The sequence below is a fragment of the Pseudorca crassidens genome, chromosome 3, assembly GCF_039906515.1.
Source record: "Pseudorca crassidens isolate mPseCra1 chromosome 3, mPseCra1.hap1, whole genome shotgun sequence".
Taxonomy (NCBI): Eukaryota; Metazoa; Chordata; class Mammalia; order Artiodactyla; family Delphinidae; genus Pseudorca; species Pseudorca crassidens.
The window spans coordinates 147240753-147267334 of NC_090298.1; the positions used below are offsets into that span (position 1 = coordinate 147240753).

Sequence of the window (26582 nt, forward strand, 5' to 3'; positions counted from 1 at the left end):
GGGCTCTTGGGTACAGAAATAGAATCCTTACTATTTCCTGTTGAGAAAGGGACCACGCTGACACACAGCAAGAAAGTGCATTTTAATCTCGGCCTCGGGCAGGAAAGTGTGATAGAATACTGACCAAATCCGATCTGCCAGCTCATTCAGGGTACAAGAATAAAGGTCCCCAGCCTACCGTCAAGCCTCTGAATGAGGTCCAGGCAGATGGAGCAAGGATATCATTATGGAGAAATGGGCTGGGGATTAGGGATGCTGGCATGAGTTTCCAGCCTCATTTTTTACCTTTTTGAAATCCCCACTCCTTTGATATTCACACAGCATCATGTCGAAGAAGATTGGGATGGTGGCTTTCCGGAGCTCAGCCTCAGGGATAAGTGTCATCTCTAATATAGGTCCCACCATGCCTGGGATGAAGCAGATTTTGTTCTGGCCTGAAAGAGAAGAGGGACATGGACCCATGAGACAGTTTTCATGATGCGCAGGTTCTCAGACCATGCCTGGGGAAAGAAAAAAAGGGAGGCAAGATTGTAAAAGCAATAGTTAACACTGATATAGTTGTTTACCGGGATCCAGGCACCATTTTGGACACTTTACGTACATCCACTCTTGTAAGAGACATGTGCATCTTCCAAAACAAGCTCCGTTGTTAAGGATAATAACCCAGGCGTGTGGAAAGCACGTCGCTGTGTATAAGGGTTTTCACCTGCATCATCTCCTTTGCAAATAGGGCCCTGACGGAATATGCTAGTGATGGCAAATCAGAGGGATACTTGAAATTATGTCTGTCTGCAACACAAGCCATGTTCCTGAGATTTGGAAAACATGCTTTTACCAACTGTTTCATGAAAACAAGAAAAGCAAACTTTGCTGCCAAGAACCTGCTATAAAAGTATGGTCAGTGTAATAGCGGGAGTTAAAACATCACTTATGGTCAGAGAAACTACAAGTTCTTGTTTCTTCAGCCTCATTTCAAGACATTCCTGCGTCCCCTCCCCTGGCTCTTGGCATTCTTGCCACACTGGCCTGGTTCCACTGTCACAAGCTCACCTTGTTTCCTCACTGCCAGACCCGTGCACACACAGCTCCTTTGTTGGTAATATTTTCCGCTGCCTTTTCCCCAACATCTGCCCATTACCACCTGGCTTCTCATGGATGGATGGGCTGAGAAAAGCCCTACTGCATGCCCACCCCACTGCCAGCTATGTCAGATACTGCACTGGTTGGAGGTCTGTCTTCTTAGTCAACTTGGCAATGATGGCTTCATTTGATAAACGTCTGCCTCCCCCCACAGAGAGCTTTGTGAGAGTAGAGGTCATGTCTGTTCTTATTGTTGTATCTGTAGCACTGAGCATAGAACATATTAGATCCTCAGTAAATGTCTGCTGAATGAGGAAATAAATTTGTCTAGCTCCTACACTCACTGGCTATGTGACTTGGATATGTGTCTTATAAAAATGCAATCACAATGCCCACCTGTTGAGAAGACCATGTGAAAATATGTCTGTGTATACTTAGCCCAGAGCCCGGGAGAATCAGCACCGAGAGGGAGGGGTAGCGTGGCCCAGTGGTGAAGGGCACCGATTCTGGATGCAGATTGCCTGAATTATGTAAATGGATTCTGCCATCAACTAGCTATGTGATGTTGGGCAAGTTGACCCCTTGAGCCCTCCGTGTCCTCATCTGTAATGGGAGAGAATAACAGTATTTATTTCATAGGGTTGTTGTGAAGAATAAATGAATTATTATTTATCAAGCACCCTGGACGGTGCTTGGCACGTGGCACACTCATATAGTGTTAGCTACTGCTGCTGTCACGTTTGGCCAAAACGAACCGTGAAGGGCAGCCTTGTTGAGCAGAACGGATCAGACTCCTCAGAATACACACATCAGATGTGGCAGAGGAGGGGAAAAGAGAGGGGCACTTAAGAGTTGCGGGGATTTCCTAGGGAGCATGGGCAAGGCTATCCCAGCAACCCTGTCACTGAGCTGACACCCAGGTGTTTCATCAGCAGCTGCGTCTTTCTTTTCCTGAGTTTCAGAACCTAAGAAGCCCATCCTGGTTTTCCCCATTGTCAGGATGCACACTGGTGGTCTCCGCCTGGGGGAGAGAGCTCCTGGGGTGCAGAAACTCAGGCGGTACGGCGTACAACCTGGCGCCGCTGCTTTCGAATAAAGCTGAGGAAAGGAGCCAAGAGGGAAGGCGGCAAGAAAATGAATTTTAATTCAGCCTAAATGAGGCTTAAGGTTGGAGTGAGTATTTCCCCAGAATTCAGATAAAAAAGGCATCATCCTCGGAATATCTTTGGCTAGTGAGAATGAAATGATGACGGCTGGCAGAGAGTTGAGTGAAATATAAAGACACTTAACCAGGATATCAGCTTCATTATAGGATGTATTTGGATTGTACTTCACATTGATCCAAAGAGAAAAAAAGGGGAAAAAAAACGAGCTTTCCTGAAGGTTTATAGTAACTGCTAATCTAGGTTTCTGATTTAGTCCTTCAAGATCCTTTAAACCCTCAGTGGGGTTTTAAAATTCAAAGTCGACTGCAATAATAAGTAGAAGGTAAATGAGAAACTGTCAGATAAGCCACCATGGAATGGAGAAATTGCTTATACAACAAAGGCCTTTAGAATACTGGAGGGCATTGGGTCTGATAAGGATATATTTAAGATGGTTTAAAATAAAGAGCGGACATCCATGGACCAGGGACTTCTTAGACACTTTGGACCTGCATTCAGTGGAAGAGATGTTTGGAAGAATAGGGAAAGAGGAGAGAAAGAGATGCTGCTCTCTAAATGCAGTGTGATTTCAACGGCACTTACAACGCTCCAGAAAGAAAGTTTATTCATTTACATCAAAAATGGAATTGCAGCACATTGGATTTTGTGTTCAAGTAATCTGAATGTGTGCCTTTATAATCATAGATGCCCACACAGGCACACAAACACAGAGAACATATTTGTGGCTAAGTGAATGCAAACTCATTTGGGAAAAAAAAAAGAATTCCTCATTCGAGGGACACGTCTGCTGCTGTTTTCAAAAAAAGGCAAGGAAGGGAATGGGCGAGAGGGTCTTTTTCACATAATGGAAGCGGACTCTCACTGGGAACAGATACAAAGTGCCGATAAGCCAGCAGGATACATCCAAATGCCGAGTTACACAGGCTTCAGGAAAGGATCTGGTGGTAATGAGAGCACAGGGAAGAGCTTAGGTGTGCTGGTGGAGAGCAGTCCCCTGTGCTCTCCGGCCTCAGTTTCCAGTCTGTGCAATGGCCTTGTCTATCACCCCTCTCAGGAAGAGACCGTGAGATTGCAGGCCAAGGGTCTGAGGGCACTAAGAAGGCGACCTGGCAAAAAAGAAACAAAGAAAGAAGAAAGGAAGAAGGAAGGGAGGAGACAATCGCGTGAACCAGGCTGAGAGTGAAGGTGGGCAAGTCGCTCACCTCAGGGGGCTGACAGGGCACCAGGCGCGCTCGAGCTGAGAGCGTGAGGCCCTGCGAGGGCTGGCACAGACCCTGAAATGAATGGGATGAGGGCAAGTTACCACCCCCTGGATTTCAGCGTCCCGCAAGCCTCTTGGGGACTCTGAAATAAAGTCGGGCTGCTCAGGAAAGACCACTCATTCACTTCAAAAGAGGAAGAAAGAACACAGATGTCTGCTCCACCTTCCCAGGCTTGGAAAATCGCCCTCCCAGCACTGCTCTAAGACAGGCGGTTGTTTCTCTCCTCGTTACCCAGAACGTGCCCGGCCCCGGCTTCCCTCCGGGCCCTGATAACCTGGGTCAAGTCCCCCCACTGCCACTCCAGGCCGTGTGGCTTTGTGCCTGTCACTTAATGTCCCTGAGCCTCTGTTATCTCATCCGTTAAATGGAGGTAATAATCATAATCCCTGTCTGGAAGAATCGTTGAGAAGCTTAAAACAAAGGGCTTTGTACAGGGTCTGGCTCATCAGAAAGGCTCAGGAAGTGTCGATGCTGGTTATGATGATGACGCTGAGCAGTACAAGCTCAGCCTAGGGCGGGTTCTGGAAAAGCAATGTGAGGAGACCGGGTCCGACCTCATGGAGCCCCCTGGGGCTTTTCACGGAACTTCTCAGTCCAGTCAGTTTGTTTGTTCACCTCTAGAGTAAAGCGCTGGCACGGGAAGAAGGTTGGATTAGACGTATCTTATCTCCCATGGCTGACATTCACCACCCTCTAAACCCTTCTCTATCCGATCGAAACATGTTCTTATCTGTTCTCAAAGATGTCTGAAAAGCCCCAGTCTGATTATGTTGGTCCACAGCTTACAGTCCTTCCATGGGTCCCACTGCTCCGCAGGCCCATTTGGCCCGATGCTCCGTCTCCACACCCCAGCCTCCCTCCACTGGCTTGCCTCCTGTTCCTCCGGTTCGCCCTGCTTCCCCCTCCTCAGGCCTGCACACTGCCCCCTTCTGCCCACCATGCTCTTCCCTCCCGCTCCCTGACCCCATCACCGCCCTGAATCCTATCACCACCGCCTCCACAAGTAAATCTTACTCGTTCTCTATCCAGTATGGAAGCTACTTGGCTACATGTGTCTTTGAGCACTTGAAATAAGGCTACTCCGAGCTGAGATGTGCTGTAAGTGTAAAAAAACCCACTAGATTTCAAAGAAAGAGTTCTGGAAAACAAACCAAAAAGAGGTAACATATCTCAGTAATGTTTTATATTGGTTACATGTTGAAATGGTAACACTTTGGAATATGGGGTTCAATAAAACATATTGTTAACACGAATTTCACTGCTTTTTAAATACTTTAAAAAAAAATTTTGGACACTAGAGAATTTGAATTTAGACAGGTGGCTCACATGCTAGTTCCTTAGGACAGCACTGCTTTGGAGCTCAGGGCTCCCCCCGTTCCTCATCAAGGCCCCCTCAGCTCACTCACTAGGCAGGAGTTCTTTACACACTCTCTGGACGCCCCCAGCTTCTGCTCTACAGCTATGTCCCCTTGCAACCATAATTAAATAGCTCCGCAATTAGTTTGTTACTATTCAGTGCAAAGTCCCTGAGGCTGGGGGCTATGTCTCTAACTACAACTGTTTTCAGTTGTAGCCTCAGCTACAGGCATAGTGCCTGGCACAGGGTACTTGTCTTCATTTCCTGTTGCTGCTATTATAAATCACCACAGACGGTGGTTTAATGCAGCACAGATTAATCTTACGCTTCTGGAGGTCTGAAGTCTGAAATGGGTTTCGCTGGGCTAAAGTCAAGTGTGAGCAGGGCTGAGTTCTTTCTGGAGGGTCTAAGGAGGAAATTCTTTCCTTCCCTTCTCCAGCTTCTGGAGGTCGCCCACATTCCTTGGTTCATGGCCCCTTCCTCCATCTTCAAGCCAATGGTGTTGCTTTTTCTAATCTTTCTCTGACTCCCCTGCCTCCTTTCCTCACTTATAAGGACACTGTAATTGCATTTGGTCCATGTGGATACTCCAGGATACTCTTACCATCTTCAAGATCCTTAATTACACCTAAAAAGTCTACTTTGCCATGTAAGGTCACTTATACACAGGTTCTGGGGGTTAGGACTTGGACATTTTTGGGGAGCTATTATTCTGCCTATCACAGTGCTCAATATTTGTTGTTAAATGAATCAATGAATGGGTGGATGGATGGATGCCTTTCTAATCCCATTTCCTATTTCTTCCCAGCAGCTTCTGCCCAACTCTAAGAAGTCATGCTTGCTTAGGCTGGTTGCTCTCCTGGAACAGTTGCCCCTCCCCCGTTCCCCTCTGTTTCAGTTCTGACCACCCTGGGGTCTAATTCAAGAGCCATTTACTCAAAAGAGCCATCCTCCTGTTTGCCTGAACTCCTGAGTCTCCACCACACATTTCACATTAAAGAACATGCTCTTACTTTGTTCTTTACACTCTTAGTTTGTTCTACTCCCAGAGCCGGATGGTAGGCTCTTCCAGGCAGGGCAGGGACTGTGCCTTATACTTTCCCAACTCTCCCGCCCTTCCCTGGAGCTTAGCACCAAGCTGGGCACCCCACAGATGCTTAAAACGTAATGGTGCAGTTGCTCTGACAGCTCTGCCGGGAGTGACCTCCCCACGTGTGAGGCCATGATGCCAGCCGCTGGAATTTGTCTTTCTTTCCCATGAAGACTGTTAACACAGCAGACCGGCATTAACCCAAGTGAATGTGGGATGGTTAAGTACAGTTATTTTGGCAAAACGTGCATTGCTTCATTCTAAGCAGAAATCAAATGTTATGATGCTACGTTATCAGGAAGAGTACATTATATTTGGCATCATCCCAGGATTCAAAGACTCAAATGGCATTAACCCTTTAGTGGCTGGGTCCTAGTACCAACATATGGTCCTTCTCTCCATAAAGACCTCCCTGCATGTACCCTCTCTCACAAAAGCACGCGCGCGCACACACACACACACACACACACACACACACACACAGATGTCTAGACTTTTCCCTGAATAATCTTCCAGCCTGGGATTATCTTTGCAATTAGCTATCTTATAATCACAGGGTTGCTCAAATCTCTCCTGATGAGAAAAAGATGATGATACTGACGATCATGGTGATGATGCCCTGACTGCACTGGGCATTAAAACAAAAGTTTAAAACTTCACACGCATCATGATTTACTCATTATCAGCAGTCTTTGAAAAACGCAGTTGGCTATTTCATAGCCTTGGAAAGTAATCTGCATATTCTGAAACAAATTATTAGTAAGAACATTGGACTTGAGGTCAAGAGTCTGGCTCTTTTGCCTCAGCTGAGTCACTGATTTGTTGTTGACCTTGGGAATGTCCTTGTGCCTCTCTGGGCCTCAGTGACCTCACCTGTAAAATCAGGGCATTGAATCAGATGATGTATGTATCAGATAGGGATGTAGCAGAAATCTGATCACCACGGCTAAACTGAATAAGTTCTGCTTTAGTTTTCTTCCTTAACAAGAAGCCAGAGACGGTCAGTCCAGAGCTGCTCCTCCATCCTTAGGGTGTGACTCTTGTCTTCATGGCTTCAAGGTGGCTACCACACCTCCAGGCATCTTATTGTTTCCCAGAAAGGAAGAGGGGGAAAGACTATGGGCAAAAAATGTGTTGTGCTCATTGAATTTGTCCCCCTTCCTTTTACTTTAATTGGGAAAAAAATGTTTTCCTGAAGCCCCAGGAAGTTTATTTCTTCTGATTCTCATTGGCTAGAGCGGGGTCACATGGCCATCACCTGTTATAAATCATTGTTAACTGAGCAAATTGTGATCATGAAAAAAAAAATCAGGGATCACTTAGCCAGGAAGAAGGATGGAATGGCTGTTGTGTGGGCACTCAGCCTCGTCTGCCACAGATAGCTTCTAAGTTTCACTCTGTCTTGGATATTCCACAAATTGCACTTTAAAACCCATCATTACCCAAGGCAGTGTTCTCACTACACTGGGCCCTCATGTATACAGTGCTTAGTCCTGGTTTGGATTAGCAGATTAACCTCATTAGCACATTAGAGAAAGTGTGCTAATGACATCATCTGGCAGAACGCGGAGTGGGGTGGGGATGGGGAACCATCCATTCACTCTGCCTCCCGTTATCCCTGAAGGAGATAGACAAAGAGAAGGCAGCCATGTAACTAATTAGCAGCAGGAAAACCCCTTCAGGCTGATATACCTTCCTCTTCCTTGGAGCCTCCGCCATCCTTGCCAGCAGCATCCTTTACTTTTTGTTTTCTGCTGTGGACATCTGTGCCTTTGTCTGACCTCTCATAACTCCATGAACGTTTTCCTTTGGGAAATTCTACCTCCCTTGATGGATGTAGGCTTGGTGGGGGCATTGATGGAGAGGTCATCCAAGGAAGGCCAATAGAATGGTGTCCCCTGGAGACTGGACCTTTAGCAGAGTGATGCTGGGAGAGAACATTCTGAAGGCAATGTCACACCACCTGTCGTGGACCCTTGAGTGTCTCTGGCCCTACCCTTCGTAGCCCATTTCCCCTTCCCCTTCCCATAAGTACCTTCCCTGATTAAGGCGGCCACAGTCAGCATCTCTTTCTTGCAACCCCCAAACCCTAACAAGTATATCTTTTAATTACATTAATTCATCCTACAGGTACTTGAATACATCAAGAAGTTTGTGATGCTTCTGGACAAACACTCGTGCCAGGGTACTTGCCCTGAATCTAACTCTAATCCACTCCAGGATCCCGTACGCACCTCTTTGTCTCTCTGTGCCTTAGTTTCCTCATTGGTAAAATGGTGGGTTGGACCAGACCTGTAGCTTCAAACTATTCTCTGAAGTACTTCAGGATTTCTCCCCAGCAAATCCACAGGGGTCTACATGGGAGCTCAGGAGAGGCCCATTATAATGGGCTCTGGGCCCCCCACTCGACTTCAATTAGAATAGCTTGGCTTTCATCCAATTTCTGTGTTGAGCAGGATATTTTTTTTATTGGTCCTCAGCTAAAAATAAACGTTTGAAAAATGCTGGACAATATGATCTCTAAAGGGCCCTTCCAGTTCTGATGTTCTGTGATTCTAAGCAGGTGGAATATTTGGTAACATCTTTTCATTCATCAGCATAATTGGGAACACAGGAACGCCTGCCAAAACATAATCTATATCTAAATAAAATCTTCTGTGTGCAAAACAACGGCAATGAAGGACATTCAGAAAAGAGCAGGCTGTGTGGAAGAACTAGAAACAAACAAAGCACAGATCCCTGCTTTGCAATTCTGGCAAAGCTTGATATGTAGATCTGGGAAAGGAAGCCCACCACGGCTTTACCTCCTCTTTGCTGTTGTAAAGCAAAGAATGCAAACTCATATGCAAACCGAATCTGGGCCCCATGTTTCACTGGACACATTCAATGTTTTAAAAACTTGCAATTAGTTATCACCAATATTCATAAATTGGAAAATGCATTTAAAAATCATGTTTCCTGGCTCCTTTTGAAAAAATGGAAGATGTGACAATGTCGGCCTTGCATTGTAAAAGGACGGCGGTCAACCAGAGCAGGACAGCAACTGCCCCTTTTAGCTGGGGCACATCTGCTTCACTCTGCTGCAGGCCCACCTACTCCTTCCTATAATCCTGACCCCTGAGGCCAGATGCTGGCTACCAGGTAGGCCTTCACTGGCACTATGCTTTTTTGTTTTTCCCTATTGCAGGGTAATGGTGAATGAAACATAAAGTATTTCTTACATCCCTGTCATTATCCAAAGTGGAAAAACAAAAGATAGAGTGAGAAAGGTATGCTGTTCTAGAAAAACAGGGCAGAGATGGTATTTATTTATGATAGTGGCTTACAAATGGGGGTAATTCTGTATACACACACACACGTGCACACACACACACACACACACACACACACACACATACGACATTTGGCAATGTCTAGAGACTTTTTTTGGTTAACCCAACTAAGGAGGATCTGGTGGGTAGGCATCTGGTGGCTAGAGGTCAGGGATGCTACTAAGTGTCCTACAATACATAGGGCAGCCACCACAACAAAGAACTATCCAACCCCAAATGTTGACAGTACCCTGCATTATGGATTTCTGTGGGTTTAACATACATCAGCCCCTTCACTCTTTTACATTACCTGCCTGGGCACTGCCCGGGCCCTGCCCTTCAGGCCTTAGTGACACAGGCCTGGCTTTGATGACTACTGAGCTAGAACAGGAAAATGAGGCTCCCTCCTGATGGCACGAGGGTGAAAATAATGATAAAAACTCTGACATGGGTGTGGCCTCCATGGCCTCACTTGTCCAGTATTTGCTCTCATGATCCTCGTAAGCACCCTGGGAGAAGATGCTGTTTCCCCAGGTTAGGCCCAGTGTCACTCAGTCCCCTGGCTTTGGGCCTCATAGCATGTAAATGACGGGGCAAGGCCCCAGGCAGAGATGTAGAGTCTGTTCTGGGCCTGGTTCCCCAGCTCTCATTTTGATTTTGTGAGCCAGTCCACAACCCTCCTGTTACCAGTATGTGCTCTTGGCCTGAGTTGAGTTGCTGCCAGCAAACACAAAACCCAGGCTGATATCCACTGTGCTTTCCCCACAACGAATGGGCCTTGCTGGAAAGGGTGAGGAACGGCTGTCCAGGAAATCAGATGGGAACTGAAAGACACTAAGATGTCTGGGGAGGCAAGAAGCAAAGTCAGGGGAGGTGATATAGGTTGAATCTAAGAGATGGGCACAGCACTGCAAGTGCTCGACTGAAGAGGGCCCACATCCAGGCCCAGGGCAGAGCAATTCGGCAGCAGAGAGTCAAGGAGGGTGCACAAAAATCGGAGGTGAAAATGGTTCATTACTTGTTACTATTTATTCATCCATCCATCTACCCATTCATCCTTTCCGCACCTATTTATGGAGCAGGATTCAGGCCTTGGGCGAGGTATGTGGCCCCCAGCCTCGTGGAATCAAAACCAAGCTCTGGGATTTGCCACTGTTTCATCTCAAGCAAGTTGCTTCCCTCTCTGAGTTTCCTGATCAGTAAAAGGAGCAGGTAACGTTTCCATCTTGCAGGAGGTGATGTGAAGACTAGATAAAGATCTCCTTAGCCCTGGTCTGACTCAGACCCTCCCTAAATGCCTGGCGGACTCCATCTCCCCTTCTCTCCTCCCACAGATGCCACTCAGCTCACACAGGATTCCTGCAGCTCACTGAAGCAGGGACAGCTTCTGGGGCCACGTTTCAGCTCAAACATACCGCAAAAGACCTTCGTCTTCCATGGAAACAATTCTCCCCCATGCGGTTGGAGGGTCTTTTGTAGATCACTACATCACATAGGAAGCGGGATGCAGAACGGCCACCAGTCAGCAGAAAGCACACGTGTGACGTGTACTCCCACAGCAGTCGTGCTCTTTCTCCTTCTTGTAAAATCCAGTTTGAGTTCTTAACCCCTCAGGGGCACCAAGGAGAAGCAGATCCACAGCTGTTTTGGGGGGTGGGATTTGGGGGATGGGCACCCTCTCTCATCAGGCACTTATTAAGGACCCGGGGTGCGTACAGCAATAGACTATTATTTCAAGCTCCCACTGCTGAAGCCCCCATGGCCCTCTAACGGATGGTCTTCAAGAAGGAGCCTGGCCTGTGCAGATGGTGTCTGTCTGGTTGTGTGTGCCTACTCACCAAGTTTGTACCACATATCACGGATGGAGAAGCCAATTAGCCGTCTCATGTCCCCGTACCTAGGAGGAACAAAAAATGTCTGCTTCAGTCACCATCTCAGAGATTCTCATGAACCCCTACCCCCCTTTCAAGAGATCCAAATGCAACCTACTTATTCAGGATTTTGTTGTATTTGGCGTGTGAGAACTGCTCCAGCTGCAGAGAATCCTGAGTGATAAAAGCCACCGCCAGATGAAAATAGTTGTTCCACAGCTGTAAATGAAAGAGTGGAGAACAGTCACGGAGAGGGTCTGAAGTGGGAAAGCATATTAAACGCTGGGTAACGTGAATAATTTATGAAGATGGCAGAAGACCGAGGCAGAACCAGTTTAATTCTGTGCGCTGCAATTTTCTAACTGGCACTGACTCTGAAATTAACATCCCGGCCAGAGCGAGGATAACTGATGGATTTCTCTAGGTGCCGACCACATCCTCTCTCTGACAAATCTCTGGATTTGGGCAAGGAGGAAGACTTTAGGGCTGCTTTTTCATTGTTGTTGTTTTGCTTCATTTTGTTTTTTTGAAAGACAAGTCGCCCCAGCTGGGTGCCCTGGTGAGCTGGTTCTCTGCCCTAGAAGTAGAGGGTGATGAGGGATTAAGTATTTCAGAGCCTCTCGGCCTCTACGGAAGTCCTCCCTAATTCACCCGACAGCTCAGAGGACCAGCCTGCAACCTATTCCAGCTTAGAATATTTTGCCTTTTCCTTCTCTTTAGTTCAATGGTTCTGAAGTGTGGCTCTGCTCAGCAGTACCAGCAGCACGTGGGAGCTCATTAGAAATGCAAATGCTCTGGACCCACCCCTGACCTACTGAATCGGACCCCAGAAATCCGTGTGTTCACAAGTACTCTGGGTGATTGCAATGCTAATTTGAGTTCAAAAACCACTGAGGGCCAAGTTTACAGGTAAGCTTGTCATAACCATCACATTTACATGATCTCTTGGTGCTAAATGAAGAGACTAATACTAGAACCCACTCCACGGCTCATGGTGAAAGAGATCAGGTCAAGTGTGCAGCGCAGGGCAAGGGCTCCAAAGATTAGCAGCAGTGACAGTGATATTGACACAGGCTACAGAACCGAGATGGAGACCCAAACCAAGGTGTTGTTGAGCCTCAGTGAACCCATCTGCAAAAGGGGTACCTGTGTATCCACTGCAGAGGGTTATGGTAAAGATGATGTGTTTAAAGGGCATGAATCTCAGTAAGAGCTCCAAAGCACTGGTTTGCCCTATTATTCTTTTCATTATTCTAGTGACTCCTTTGGTACCAAAGCAAATAGTACAACCTGGTGCCTTCGGTGCTCAGGGGCAATTATTATGAGATGCCATGGCCCTGCAAGGAGCAGGTGGGGGGCGGCTTTGCTGGACAAAGCCCACACACTTCCAGCCTCCTCTAAACATTGACTAGCAAGGGGAGGGTTAACACCAGCTGGGGAAATCACCTGCCAGTGAGACCTTCATCCTTCACTCAAAGATGTTCATCGGAAGTTTCAGATGGCCAAGACTAAATGAAAGGCAGCTCTACCCTTGATAAAGCCCCTACTGCTGCCCAGAGTATTACTTTCATTTGGGCTTGTGGTTCCAGTTTCAGAAAGGAGCAAAACAAGCCCTTCATTTTACCATGGGCCAGGCACTTTCCCACACATCCCTCCTTTCATCTCTCAAAACTTGGTAGCCATTATTAGGCCCATTTTACAGTTGAGGAGACTGAGGCTTAGAGGGCTTAAGTATTTTGCCTAAGGTCACACAGCTTGTTAAACATACAGCAGAGCTGCGATTTAAACCCAAGCCTTCTGATTGACGTTCAAGTCTCTTTCTACACGCTGCGATCAGTCTTTAGCTGAGGATGCATTAACACATATTTATTGAACATCTTCAATGGGCCAGGCATTGCCATCACGTGGGGATAGGGCAATGGTTATACAGACAGCAGTCCCTGCCCTTGTGCAGCTCATACTCTGTTGAGGAAATGAGCTTTCCTTCTTTTACTTGAAACTTTATCTCCCAGAGTTCAAAAAGACCAAGTCTCTCCAGGGGTGCAGTGAAGTGACCTCCTGGCTTGTGGCCCCCGTAAAGTCAACTCTGCACACAGAAGCCGGAAGGATCATATCGTATCACTCCCTTCCTCAAAGTCCTCCAAAAACTGCCCATCACCCTGAGAATCAGATCTCAGGCTCCTCTGTTTCCGTAATAACCTCGCTTATCCAAACACAGTAAAGGTCAGGGCGTCTCTCAGCCACTCTGACTGTCCTTCCTCCTGGCGTCTCTCAGCCACTCTGACTGTCCTTCCTCCTGACGTCCCCATGACTTGCAGGTTCTGAAAATGTACTGTTTTGGTCTGTGTAAGCCCAGAGCTCACACCTCCTCCCGTCTAAGACCAGGATATGAAACCACAAGCCAAGGAACGGGAAAACTTGGTCACAGGACATGGAATGGGTTATTTCTAGGGTGAAAAATTCCTGAATTTAGGGGATTTCATGAGAATAATCAGGTTACAACAGGAAATAGGTATGTGACAAAGTAAGTTGAACTGGTATCACTTTTGAGAATAATTCCAGAAATCCCCCTCTCCCAACCATGTTTGAGAATACCTAGACACTGTCAAATCTAATTAAGCTTCTTGCTAGCCTCTATTCTACCTGACTTGGTCCTTCAAAAATGTTTTCTGTCACACATTCCTGATTTTCTTTTTTAAAGTTGAGATATAATTCACATATCATAACATTAACTTTTTAAAGTATATCATTCAGTGGGTTTGAGTATACTCACAAGGTACTACTACCTAATTTTAGAACATTTTCATTGCCCCAAAAAGAAACCGTCCACCCATTAGCAGTCACTTCCATTCTTCCTTCCTCCTCAGCCCCTGGCAACCACAAAGCTGCTTCTGTCTCTGTGGATTTGACATTTCATAGAAATGGAATCAGAAAATATGTGACCTTTCCTTAGTGTCTGGCTCCTTTCACTACGCATGACCTTTTCAAGGTTCATCCACGTTGTCACAGGTGTCAGTCCGTCATTTCTGTTTATTGCTGAATACTATTCTGGGTATAAATATATATGGACGTACCACATTTTGTTTATCCCTGATGGACATTTGGTTTGTTTCTGCCTTTTGGCGATTATGGATAATGCTGCTATGAACATCTACATGTGAGTTTTTGTGTGGATGTGTGTTTTCAGTTCTCTTGGGTATATACTTAGGAGTGCACCTGATTTTCTTTTGACTTCTCTCCTTGAAGATCTTCGTGGACCATGAGACCATAGATCCAGTGCTGCTTCTTCTTAGTAGATCAGAAATGGTGCCCCTAGGTGTCTCACCCACAGCCCCTGCCCAGTTCTGCCAATGAGGCTCTGTGGGTCCAACTTTGGAACGGAGGGAAGGCCGTCATGGTCAGTGGCTCTGTGCAGTGCCTGAGAGCTGAGCAGTGGCCACAAATAGACACGGCTGGGCACTCATGATACTTCTTGCCTGAACCTTCCTTGACTCTTGCTCCTGAAGAATCAGAACCAAATGAACTAACCTGGCTTTTCAGGCAATTTCCAGTGTTATCTCCCTCAGCAAACTGCCTGGGGAGGGGGCAGGGGCTGATATGCTCAGACTCACAGATAGAACACAAGCGTCTTGGCCTCCGTGGCTTTGCTCACAGTGGTTCTCACACCTGCAGCATCTAACTTCCATCCTTTCATCAAAGCCCAGTTCGAGACCCACTTCCTTCATGAGGCCTTCCCAGAAGGCAGAGCACATCAGGTCTGCTCAGCCCTTCCGGATTTGAGGAGCACTTAGTAGGTACAACCACAGACGTGGGTCCATCATTCCACACCTGACCTTGTGCTCCACTCACTTGACAGGATCCTCCAGTGGTTAAGAGCACATGCCTCAGTGTCTCACAGACTAGGGAATGGACACCAGTCTCTCTCTTACTAGCTGAGCCGTCTTTGGCTAGCTACTTGACCTTTCTGAGCCTCATTTTCCTTACTTGTAAAATGGAAAAAATAATGGTAACTACCATAAAGGATTGTTGTAAGTACTGGTCGTAGAGCATTTGTAAGCCCTGTCTTTTCCGATTGTAATTTCCACCAGTACCAAGGGTTCTGGCTTCTACTTATTTGTATCCCTAATGCTAAATTCAGTACGATGGCTTGACTACAGTTGTGCTCCAGAAAATATTTATTTATTGATCACCATTTTGTTAGAGAGATTCTCCAGTTGTTTCAAAAGATCCCAGATTTTTCTTTCCTCCCTGGCCCAAGCTGCCTGGTGGCATTTTATTAACAGCCCAGCCTGGATGGCTCGGAGAAGCCACAGAATCTTTGGCAAAACACACAGGTTCCTTTTCCCCGGGGAAGAAGTAAGGTGATTTCTGATTGGGAATTTCATATTTTGAAATCGTAGGACAAAAGAAGGTTAAAGCTGGAATAAATTTAAGGGTCATCTGGTCCAAATCTATTACTTCGCAGATGTAAACAGTGAGATCCAGATAAATTAAACTACCACCCAGTCATACCGCTAGTGGGTGTAATGAGAATTCAGCTATTTTTAATTAACTCTCAAAAAATTATAAATGTAATATACACACAGTGAAAGAAATTAAATGATTGAAAAGATTAAATAATCAAAAGTTATTTTCCATCCTACCTTGGACCCTAGTCTAATTCCCCAGAAGAAAATGTTGCTAACAATTTCCTGGATATCCTTCCAAAAATTTTTGTGTATAAACAAACATATGTATAGACATCTTTTCTTAATAGTCTGCTATACTTCGCTTTTTTCTCTCATCAATATTTCTTGCAGATGTTTCCACATTAGCATATACAGATCTGCTTCATTCTCTTTTATTGCTGCATGGTCTTCTGCTCTAAGAATGTACTTTAATTGTAACCAATTTCCTATTTATAGACATTTAGCTTGACTCCAACTTTTTTCTTCTTTAGCATTGGTGCCGTAATCAACATCCTTGTTTATATATCTTTATGCATGAGAGACTGTTATGTAGTAGACATTCCTAGACGTGGAACTGCTAAGGCACAGGGTCTATACAGATATTGTTATTGTTTGTGTTGTCTTTGTTGTTTGTTTTCATAGATACCGTCAGGTCACCTTCCAGAATTCCAATCCTGGAATTACAAGCTCCACTGTCATGGGCAAGTTACCCTACCTCTCTGAGACTTTAGATAGCATCTAAAGGGGGTACTTATAAGGACAAAATGAGGAAATTGCTACCTAGTAAACTCCTACTCAGCCTTTTGATCTCAGTTCAAAAATCACTTCCAGGGGAAGCCTTCCAGCCCGCCTGGACTAAACTAGATCCATCCATTATTTGCCCTCATTACATACACCCTGTTCACAGGATTCGTGACATATTTTAAGCAGAACTAATTTATTTTCTGTCTCCTCTACCGGATGTAAGCATCATGCAAGCAAGAAACTCATCTTTTTATTCCCTGTTGTATATCCAGTGTCTAGGATCATGTCTAACCCCACATGTACTCAGGAAATATTTGTTGAATGAGTTCATTAATGAGCCCAGCATGCCGCATGTGTTCTTGTTAAATCCTCCCCAGAAACTATGCTATTGGTATTATGATTCTCCCCATTTTAGGGAACAGGGAACTGAGGCCCAGAGAGGTTGACTAACTTGCCCAAGGTCACACAGTTACAAAATGATGAAGCTGGCATTTGAATCCAAGTGCATCTGTCTCCAGAACTTGCATTCTTTAACCACTCTGCTCTTCTGTTAAAATTGCTCTTCTTCTTCTCTCTTGGTTCTTGTTAGCCTTTGTCGTTGGTTGAGTTTTCCACTGGTTCATCAGATATCTTTACAGCAGAGACATCAAGAATGTCTGATCCTATAAGTTTCTTTCTCAATGGCCTTGAATTATTATTTACCCCAAATTCTTATTTAAAAAAAAAAAAAAAGACCCAACACCCAGGGTTGCTGAAATGCAGTCAGCATACCCACCTCTGTGGTGCAGAGGCCCAGCTGCCATGGCCATTGTGAAGATGCCATTGATTCTGGGAGTAAAAGTTTCCAGCTACAGATTCAGGTTGGGAACATCAGTCCAGAGGTTGTCTAGGGTCCTCAAGCTGAAGCAGGCAGGGCCGCAGAAGCTGTCCCCAAGCACATGACCATCTTCCTGCCTGGTGGAGGCGTCCTGCCATGACCTCCCTGTGGGTAGTGCTGTGGGCCTCTTCAAGGCGCCAATGAGTGCTCCCTCTGTGTCTGTGCTCCCTCTCTCATGTATTTTGCCATCACTGGTTACACTTCCCATTATAAAGACCAAGCCTGCCCTCATTCCTCCACCAACGGCTGGGAATATTCTGGAAGCTTTTCATTTCACAGGGTCTCCAGTACAGGTTTAAAAATGATCCCAAGGTGGTCTGGTGCCCAGAAGTTGATCCAGAAATGCCTCAAGACTAAGGCTGGAATTACCAAAGGCAGAGCCAATTACAGCTTCCCAAGTAGAGAGAATGGTCTTAGTAGCAATCAGACAGCCACCTAAGATGGAAAAAAATTATTTGGAGCCAAAGAACACATCTGAAGTGCAACCACTGATTTCTGGACCAATCAGAGTTTCCAACATGGAGAGTCTAATTCTGCAGCCAATCATTGAAGAGCTCCCTGTCCCACGGCCAGCAAAAGCTAACAAGGGCAGACTGTTTCTGGAGCTACATAGAGCTGTCTCCTAGATCCGAAAGGCACCCTGTTCCTAAGAGACAGTGCAGAAGAGTGAAAAGAGCTTGGGTATTGCAGACAGGCCTGGGGTTGAATCCCAGAAGACCCACTTAATAGTTAGATGACCTTTAACAGAAAAGTCAACCACTTCTCTGAAGCTCAGTTTCTTCGCCAGTAAAACGGGTATATCCCAACCTAATAGGGTCATGATTAAGGGTCAAAATGCCCTAAGTCGATGCCTAATAAAGCTTAGTCACCTTCTTCAAAAGCTTGGATGCTAGAAGATGGATTTATAGTCTGCTATTGAGACCCCAAGATCTTTGAAGGCAGGCCAGTGCTCTGTTTTGCTTCTGAGTTTCTCAAGGCATGTTGCAACAGCCTGGACTCATGAGAATTGCTCTGAAACAAAAATTCTCACTGAGTTAAACTCGAAATCCTCTCTTGGTCTTCCCTGACCATGCAAACAGATGTGAATCTCAAGGCCCAGCATCTTGAATAGGGCCTGGGAATGCAAACTTTTTTAGCCCCAAGCAGGAAGCATCATTTTTCTAATTCCCAGGTCTTGTCACCTACAGGACGGCACCCACAGAGCTCCTTGCTTTTTGCCCTTTGAATCATAAAACCACAGTTCTGGAAAAGATATTAGGGCGAATCTCATTGTACTTGCCCCTCCTCTGGGCAGCAGCTGGCAAGGGCAGCCGCGCTTAGTGGTGGATGCTGTTCCTGCTGATATTAAATGCATAATTAATGAAACGGTAAGAAGAAAACAAGGCGTGTTCCAGGCAGGGTACAGAGAACAAATCCATTCTCACACAAGTGAGGAGAAGGTAGGAGAACAAAGATAGGTTTGAAGAATGATCCTGTTCTTGAGTGCTTCCCACTAAATATCTGTGGAAGTCTCATTCGAAAAGGAGACTTCTTTCATTTTGTAATGTTGGCCGCTTTCCCGTTTTACAAATCTTGTGGGTGTGACAGCCCTAGGCAGTTGTTGTGGTGACCAGAAAGATGCCTCCCTACTGTTCTGTTGGCTGAGGACTGACATGTGGGTTCCCAGACCTGACACACTTAGGACCACCACCACCGTCATCATCATCACATCAAAATGATAATTAGTGTAATTATAATGAGCTAACATTTATTAACCATTTATTAACTACCATGTTCCCGGCATTCTAGGTATTTTACACGAATTAATTCACTGAATCCTCTCAACAATCCAGAGAAGTAGCTACTATTAGTGTCATAATTTGATGTTGAGGACACCGAGGCACAGAGAGGTGAAGTAATTTGCCTAAAGCCACACAGCTCATAAGCTCAAACCTTCCATGTATGAAACCCCCACTTCTCTGGGGCACTCTCAGATGCAGATCTTCTTTCAGGAAAACTGGATAAAACCTAAAAGAATGGCATGAAGGACTAAAGCTGAGCTTCTCTTGGAAAGTACCGCTCTAAGACCACGGAGGAGAGCCAGAGTCAGGAAATCAGGTCCGAGGCTACAATTACCAAAGCCCACGGAAAGAGATGAACAAACCAGCCAACGGTTTTATGGCCCAAACACTGCCTTGCCACTGGCCCCTAGGTGTGTTCTTCCGAGCTGCCCCTCCAAAAAAGCAATGGCCTTATTAACTTCCCTGATCGTACTCGTAACCAGAGCCTGCAGGCACCTGGGCCACATTTGGAAGGGGATCAAACACTTGTCCTGATTCGAACAGCCAAGTGACATGTTTTGTTTCCATGTCAAAGATTTATAACTCTCACCCAGACCCTGCCAAACAGTCAACCCAACGTGGTGGTGAAACTCTATCTCTAGCATGTGGCTGCAGTGATCTGCAGGCTCTGGGGCCAGCCACTGCTGTGCTTTCGTCCCACCTCTGCACTGACACGCTGTGTGACTTCAGGCTATCTGCTTGTCGCCTGGGAGTCTTAGTGTCCACATCCCTCCAGTAGAGAAAATAAGAGTCATAGTAACGACCTTGTAGGGTAGTTGTAAGGACTGAGAAAGATAACGCATAAAGCGCTTCTTGTGAGATCTGCACAGACACTGCTGTCAGAGAATGGCAGCTGTTCTCTTCATCATCATTATCATTATAGTTCAGTTGCCTGATTTAAATGCAAGGTAGTGGGAGAGAATCTTATTCAAAGATAACATTTATTAAGTATTTATAGGCCGGTGCTGTCTAGCAGAGTGGATCTCACAGACCTCAGCCCAGGCATCACTTCCCCAAGGAGACCTACTATGTGCCAGGAACACAGCATAGATTCCCTGTGAGTACAGGTCTTCACACTCCCGACTCCCGAAGCTTACCTTCTACCAGAGGAAAGAAAGAGAACAGGCATGTAGGCAAATAAGAAAGATGGCACGGAGTGCTATGAAGAGACTACAGCAGGCTAAGTGGTGATACACAGTGGCCATGGGGTTGTTAGGGGACCTTCGGAGAGGAATCAGGCAGGGGAGGCCTCTTGGAGGAGGAAGTGTTTGATCGGAAACTGTTGGGACCCTCCTTACAAGTGAGTTCCCCTAGCAAGTGCCTTGGCACGTTCCCGTTCTGGAAAAACCCTACGAAGTAGCGAGGGGAGGTGTTGTTGAGCATCTTACAGATGAGTCAGCTGAGGCACGGATGCAGTCCAGGCCTTGCCTGAGGCTCCTTGGCTGGCCAGAGGCCAGAGCCCAGACAGGAACTGAAACCCCAGACGAGCAGGCAGAAAAAGCCATTGCCCCAGTTTGCTGGCCACTCCCTAAGCTTGTGCTGTGAGAGATCCTGGGGGTCAGAGGCTTCCCTGGAGGGGGGATCCCCTTTTAAGGGTCTCCTCTCTCACACCTCCAGCCAGAGGTAGCAACCTGAACTTGTCCACAAGGCTTTGAAGAGCTGGTTCTTCTTGCCTGGGCCCTGAGCAGATGTGTCGCCCTGTCTGCCCCAGGGGCATGCTTTGAAGCCCCTGAACCTCACAGAGTCCCCAGGTCTTGTCTGAGCACTAAAAGTGGTTTCTGGAGGAATCAGAAAATCACAGAAATGTACTAGTGAGCTTTATCTTTCAGTATCTGAGAATGGCTGCTTTTCTAGGCTCCAGTGAATAAAAAAGTAAGAAAAAAATTAATACATATTTAAAATGTGGCACCCACTTTGACAATGAATGACTGCAAGTCTCCTCTTCAACACAAGATACATCATACGGTCACATTTGCATATGCTGCTCAGTTGATGACTATTTAATCAAGGGCCTGGTTCCAAACGCTGAGTACTTCCCTCCCTCCCCTCTCCCCGCCATGGCTCTGTGGAAACACCCGGAGACACAGACATAGCTTCCGAGTGTTTTGGGATGTGTCTGATGGAGCAGTTAGCCCAGATTGCTGGAGCAGCCCAGCCAGGGCACTCCAAGGGCAAGTCTGGCGCCTCACACTCACCTGAAACTCAAAGTTCGTGTTTTCCAGGAACTTCTGGTTCATGGTTTCTGCAAACTTGTTGATAGCTCTCAGGAAGACCCTGGAAGAAGGCAGAAGGTCACCAGGCCATCTGAGCACGCTACCCCAAACATTCCTCCCCCATGCTTCAGACTGAAGTTCCTTTAGTTCCAAAGACCCAAGGAAGAGGTTCGTTGACCCACATTAACACCTGCTCTCACTGTAGACCTGAGGCCATGTTTGCCCTGCCCTGCCTGTCTGTTTGACTTCCTTTAGAAAATCTGTATTGTCTCTTGTTTAAACTGTTACAAGCCTGTGTCAGAAAATTCATGCCATGCAGGAAGACAGAAAAATTGCCTCCTCCTAAATCAAATAAATAAACGAACAAACGACACACCAGCAATCCTATCATCTGGGGAAAACCATCACTGACATTTTGACGAACATAATTTCAAAGGTCTCCCTAGACATATATACACAAACGATATTATAAAGATAGCATTTTGATAAATGGGGTTAAACGATAAATTCTGTTTCACAGCCTCTTTTACTCAACAATAAATTGTGTGTTCCTTTCATGCCAGTGAATTCAGATACATATCATCCCTTTTAATCACTGAAGAGCATTCTATTGTATAGATGTATCACAGCGTATTGCATCAGTCTTTTATTGATGGACCTTTATGTTGCTTCTCAGCATTTTCTGTTATAAACAGTGTTTCAATGATCACTCTTCCATGTATGCCTTGCACCTCCCATATATACCTCTTCTCCACTCTTCTTCTCGAGATGGTAATGCTGATCAAATCTTACACGTATTGAACATTTTGTTACCTCCTGTCAAATTGTGTTTCTTCTCGAATGTCTTCCCATCCATCCCTTCCTCTCCTTCCTCCCTACTCTCTGGTCTTACAGCCTCTTCTTCTCTCTCCCTTTCAGCCTCCAGAGTGAGTTGCCCTATGGAACAGTTCCAATCCTGTCGTTCACCCACCTCAGTGGCTCCCCACTGCCCACAGGAGAAATCTAAACTCTTTCTCTTGACCGTCAATGCTCTCCATGATTGGACCCCACCTTCTTTGCTAGGATCCTTTCTCACTATTACTTTGTGCTTCTGGTTGTTTTCTGAGTTCACAGCTGTATTCTTCCTTTGTATAGAATGCCCCCTCCTTCTAATTGTTTCAGGGCAGGGTCTGCTGCATCTTTCAGGCCCTCAGAGGACAGTCAGTACAACTGCCTTTCCAGACTTCATCATGGTCTGCGAATGAGCTATTTGTGTGACTCAGTAACGACTGTCTCCTCCAACTAGACTGTGCTTTCCTTGAAATGAGAGACTCCCTCTATGATCTCATCTACTCTCCAATCTACATGCCTTTGAGTCCCAAATTTTATATCTTCATCCCTGGCCTTTCCCCTGAGCTCCAGCTTGCATTCCAGCTCTCTGCTCTATACCTTCACTTGGACGACTAATAGGCATTGCAAGCATACATGTCAAAAGCTTGACTCCTATTACCTGCCCTCTTTCTGTCGTCCTCCCATCTAAGCTGAAAACAACTCCATTCTTCCAGTTGCTCAAGGGGTAGGGGGACTTAGCATCCTTGACTTTCCTCTTTCTCTCACATCCTACACCTGACCTGTCAGCAAAACCTCTTAGCATTACTTTCAAAATATATCCAAATGCAACTACTTCTCGTCACTCACTGCCACTGACCCGAACCAAGTCACCATCATTTCTGTCCTGGATTTTTGCAGTCACCTCCCAAGCTGCTACATGCCCAACTGTGGCCAAGTCTCCACTGTGTGTGTGTGTGTGTGTTTGTTTGTAAAATCTAAAAGGGCAGGGGCCAGATCTTCCCTGTACTACTGTCTATAATCTTTGATTAACAGAGGACAATCAATAATTTCTCTACTGAGTGGCTGGTCCAGGGAAAATGTCTATTTGGCTATCCGTGGGAAGCCAGTAAAAGGAAGTGTTTATCAGCAGGTTATTGCTTTGGCTAATAACTGGGACTCAATTCTACATGGGAACTTCTGAGTTTAGACTGTAGCGAACATACTTGAGCATCAGAAGTGTCCTGGGCTATTTACCCATTAATACCAGCCCCCCCATGGTTGAAAGTTGCTCTTACGGACATTAAGTCCCTAGCACTTCTGGCCTGCCCTGCAGGTGGGCTGAGAAGTCTCCTGTAGCCAGAGAAAGCCCAGAGAATGAAAGAAGTAGGAAGCTCTCAGGATGCATGGGAAATGCCCACCGAAGCTGCAGGTACATTTTGGGTGGGCCACGAGTGTGGGAAGGGCAACTGCAGCATGTGCTACACGAGTCATTGCTTGTTGGGAAGCTGGGCTAGGTGTTCGTTAAACACTAAATATCTGTTTTCTTTTGTTTTTAAGATCAGCACTTCATTATTCGACTTTGTATAACATCCATCTGTTAGAAGCCAGAAAGAGAAAATGTACATAAAAAAGCTTTGAAAGTTACAGAACCTTGTTTAAATGTAAAGTAGCAAACAGACCTAAGACATGTAGATAAAGGTGGCCCAAGGACTAATTTTCAGTAGCACTGGGCTCTCTTCTTCATCACCTCTGAAAACTTCACCTATAAATATTTGCTGAACAAAGAAGGCAGTGTATCCTGTTATCAGGATCACGAGATTTGTGTACACACACACACACACACACACACACAACTGGATGTGATTTCTCGCTTTGCCAATTCCCAGCTGTGTGGATTTGGGACATGTTAATATCGTGTTTGACACCTAGTTTCCTTTTCTGTGAAACAGCAGCGATGTAACCCCTTTCGCAGGGTCCCCGCAGGGTGCCATGGCAAATGTATGGTAAGTGCTGAGCACGGTGCCTGCCACATGGTGACAACGGTAACACGGTCGCTGTGGCCGCCCAGACCCCTTTGGGTTGCTTAATCCTTCTTCCAAAGGCAGGTACCGACAGCAAAATGGACAGTCAGAGGACAAGCTGCAGCCATCAGGACCATGTACAGACAGGAAATATAAACCCCACAAAACCCTCCACCCCATCAGGCTGCCACAAGGTGAGACTTCTTTGGTTTTGTTATTCTGTCATTTGCTAATATGTCTTTGAAAAAACATCTATATTTTCTTCTTAAAGATTAGTATCTGATTCTCCAGATGGAAATGCATTGAGTGGCTGTCATATTATGTATAAACATCTCAGGCAGTCTAATATGATAGCAAAATGAGGGGTTTTACACATTCTCAGTAGTTTCCATAACAGTTATTATTTTGATTGTCAACCTAAACCTCCTCTGGCTCACAAAGGCCAGCCCAATAACCAGGAAGGATTAGCTCCCTGTGCTGATGGGGGGACTGGTGGCAGAGAGGGGCTGAAGTAAATCAAGGCTCCTCCCTCTCTCTGGATTCCTCTGCAGCCACCCTCTGGGAATCAGAATATCACTTAACTTTGGTTTCCCACCTATGGGTTTGGAAAAGTATGTCTTCTGTATTCTTAAAAAAAAAAATAATTGTACTTAAAGCCTAAGCATTAATATGTTGAAGTGGGTTAGAATGAAAACACACTCAACTTTTTCTGTTACTTTCAAAAATGATCTTGAAGTGTTGAAAGCAAAGTTCACGATCAAATAACAACCTAACATGTCCTGCATTTCATCCATGATGCTTAGCAGCCTCTAAAAAAATTAATAATAATCACAGTCATGGTTACCAACGATGTGCCAGGCTCTGCGCTAAGTACTCTGCATGGATTTCTTCCGTGTTTTTTTCCCAGCTTTTTAAATTCTCACATGAACTCTCCGAGTTAGATATTGTTTGCCTTTTAGAGATGTGAGTTTAGGTAACTTTCCCAAGAACCCAGCCAATACATGTGGAACCAGTATTTAAACAAAGTTATGCTGCCTTCAGAACCTTGGTATTTAACCACCATGCTATTCTGTTCACAAAGAAATCTGTGTAATTCTGTTCAACCCAAGCTGTGAGCTCCCCTTGTTAATAATGACAATGATGGGAGTCTCATGCATATATCCTGTGCCAAGTGCTCTATAGACTTTGTTTCATTTAATCCTACAAACTGAAGGAGGTGTTACTGTCGCACCCATTTAACAGAAGAGGAAACTGAGCCCTGGAACGATCAAAATATTTCCCCACATTCCCACAGCTAATAAGCAGCAGAGTCCACCCAACCTCAGGTCTGTCTTTCTTTAAAGCCCTTGCAATTAACCAGAAAGATATACTGGCTCCCCTGAAGGCCAGCCTGCATGGTGTTTTGGCACTGGGCATGCTCCTACTCATGCCCACAAGGCACAGAGCCCCTTCCCACTTAGTCCCCATTATCCTGCTGCCCTGCCCACAGCTGAGAGGGCCCAGAACCAACACTCGACTCAGGCAGTCTTCCATGGGCTGACTAGAAGCCCATGGGTAATCATATGGGTACCAGTGGGGGCACCCAAGCCTGGATAGCAGCAAATCAAGCCCTTTTAGACAGTTCAAAAGCAGGACAACCAGGGAGGATGCAACGAACCCTGCCCTGAGCAGAAGCCATGAGCAGATAATTCTGTGAGGAAGCAAAGGCCATACTGCAAGAGAAGTCAGCTGCTGTGAGCAGGAAGAATCTGGCAGAAAGGGAGCTTGGTACCCGAGGATACCCGAGGTTGCTACCCTGAGAACTGCTCCACGGGAAGCTCACTGCAGCCACTGGACCAGGTTCCCAGTTTCCTACTTCCCTTCATGTAACAGAACGAATCCTCGTTACTGGAGGCAACTGAGAGTTCCTATGTTTCGTGTCCTGAATAAACCTATGCACCATATGCATCAGTCCTTGGACTGGATGCAGTAATGAAAGGTGCACACAGACTCCTGCAGCAGCTAGAGCAAGCCTGCCTGGGGGCACGTTCCCGCTCTGCTACTCTCCCTTGCTGTGGTCTTGAGCGTGTTGCTTTGCCTCTGGTACTCTCAGCTGCCCCATCGGTATGATGAGCCGTGGGTGAAGATGAAATGAGATGTGGTGCCGGTGGCCCGGGGCCTCAGTCCATAGGAGTCCTTAATAAATGTCAGTTGTGTGGCTATCATCATCCTTAACTGCCCAGCCACCTTGTAGCTCTGAGGCAGGAGGATCCGAAGCTGAGAACACTCCAGTGTGACAACCAACCCATGCCCACAGGTTGTATGATGTGAATGAAAGAGGGAACTGGAGGTGGACACGCCCTTTCCAGTGAGAATGCCGAAGGCAGAGAGAGGGCCTCCCTGAATCCCATTCCCCTTTGGGCTGTGATTCATGGGATGTAGTTGATTCTACTGGTCAAAACTTGAAGATGGAGATAAAAGAGGTGGCCAGAAGAAGGGAGTCCTTATTCCTCCCCTAGAAGCAGTGAAAAAG

General features: G+C 46.0%; 1 protein-coding gene across 1 annotated transcript in view; it reads right to left on the minus strand.

The window, feature by feature from the left end:
- DOCK2 (dedicator of cytokinesis 2) overlaps positions 1–26582 on the minus strand; it is a 405630-nt gene that overhangs the window by 61170 nt on the left and 317878 nt on the right. Inside the window, exons 30-33 of the mRNA XM_067732884.1 lie at positions 21222–21300; positions 11256–11356; positions 11105–11163; positions 286–434 (exon numbers count right to left, since the gene is read on the minus strand). Of these exons, the coding sequence (XP_067588985.1) occupies positions 286–434; positions 11105–11163; positions 11256–11356; positions 21222–21300 (388 nt within the window). The remainder of the gene's footprint in view (positions 1–285; positions 435–11104; positions 11164–11255; positions 11357–21221; positions 21301–26582) is intronic.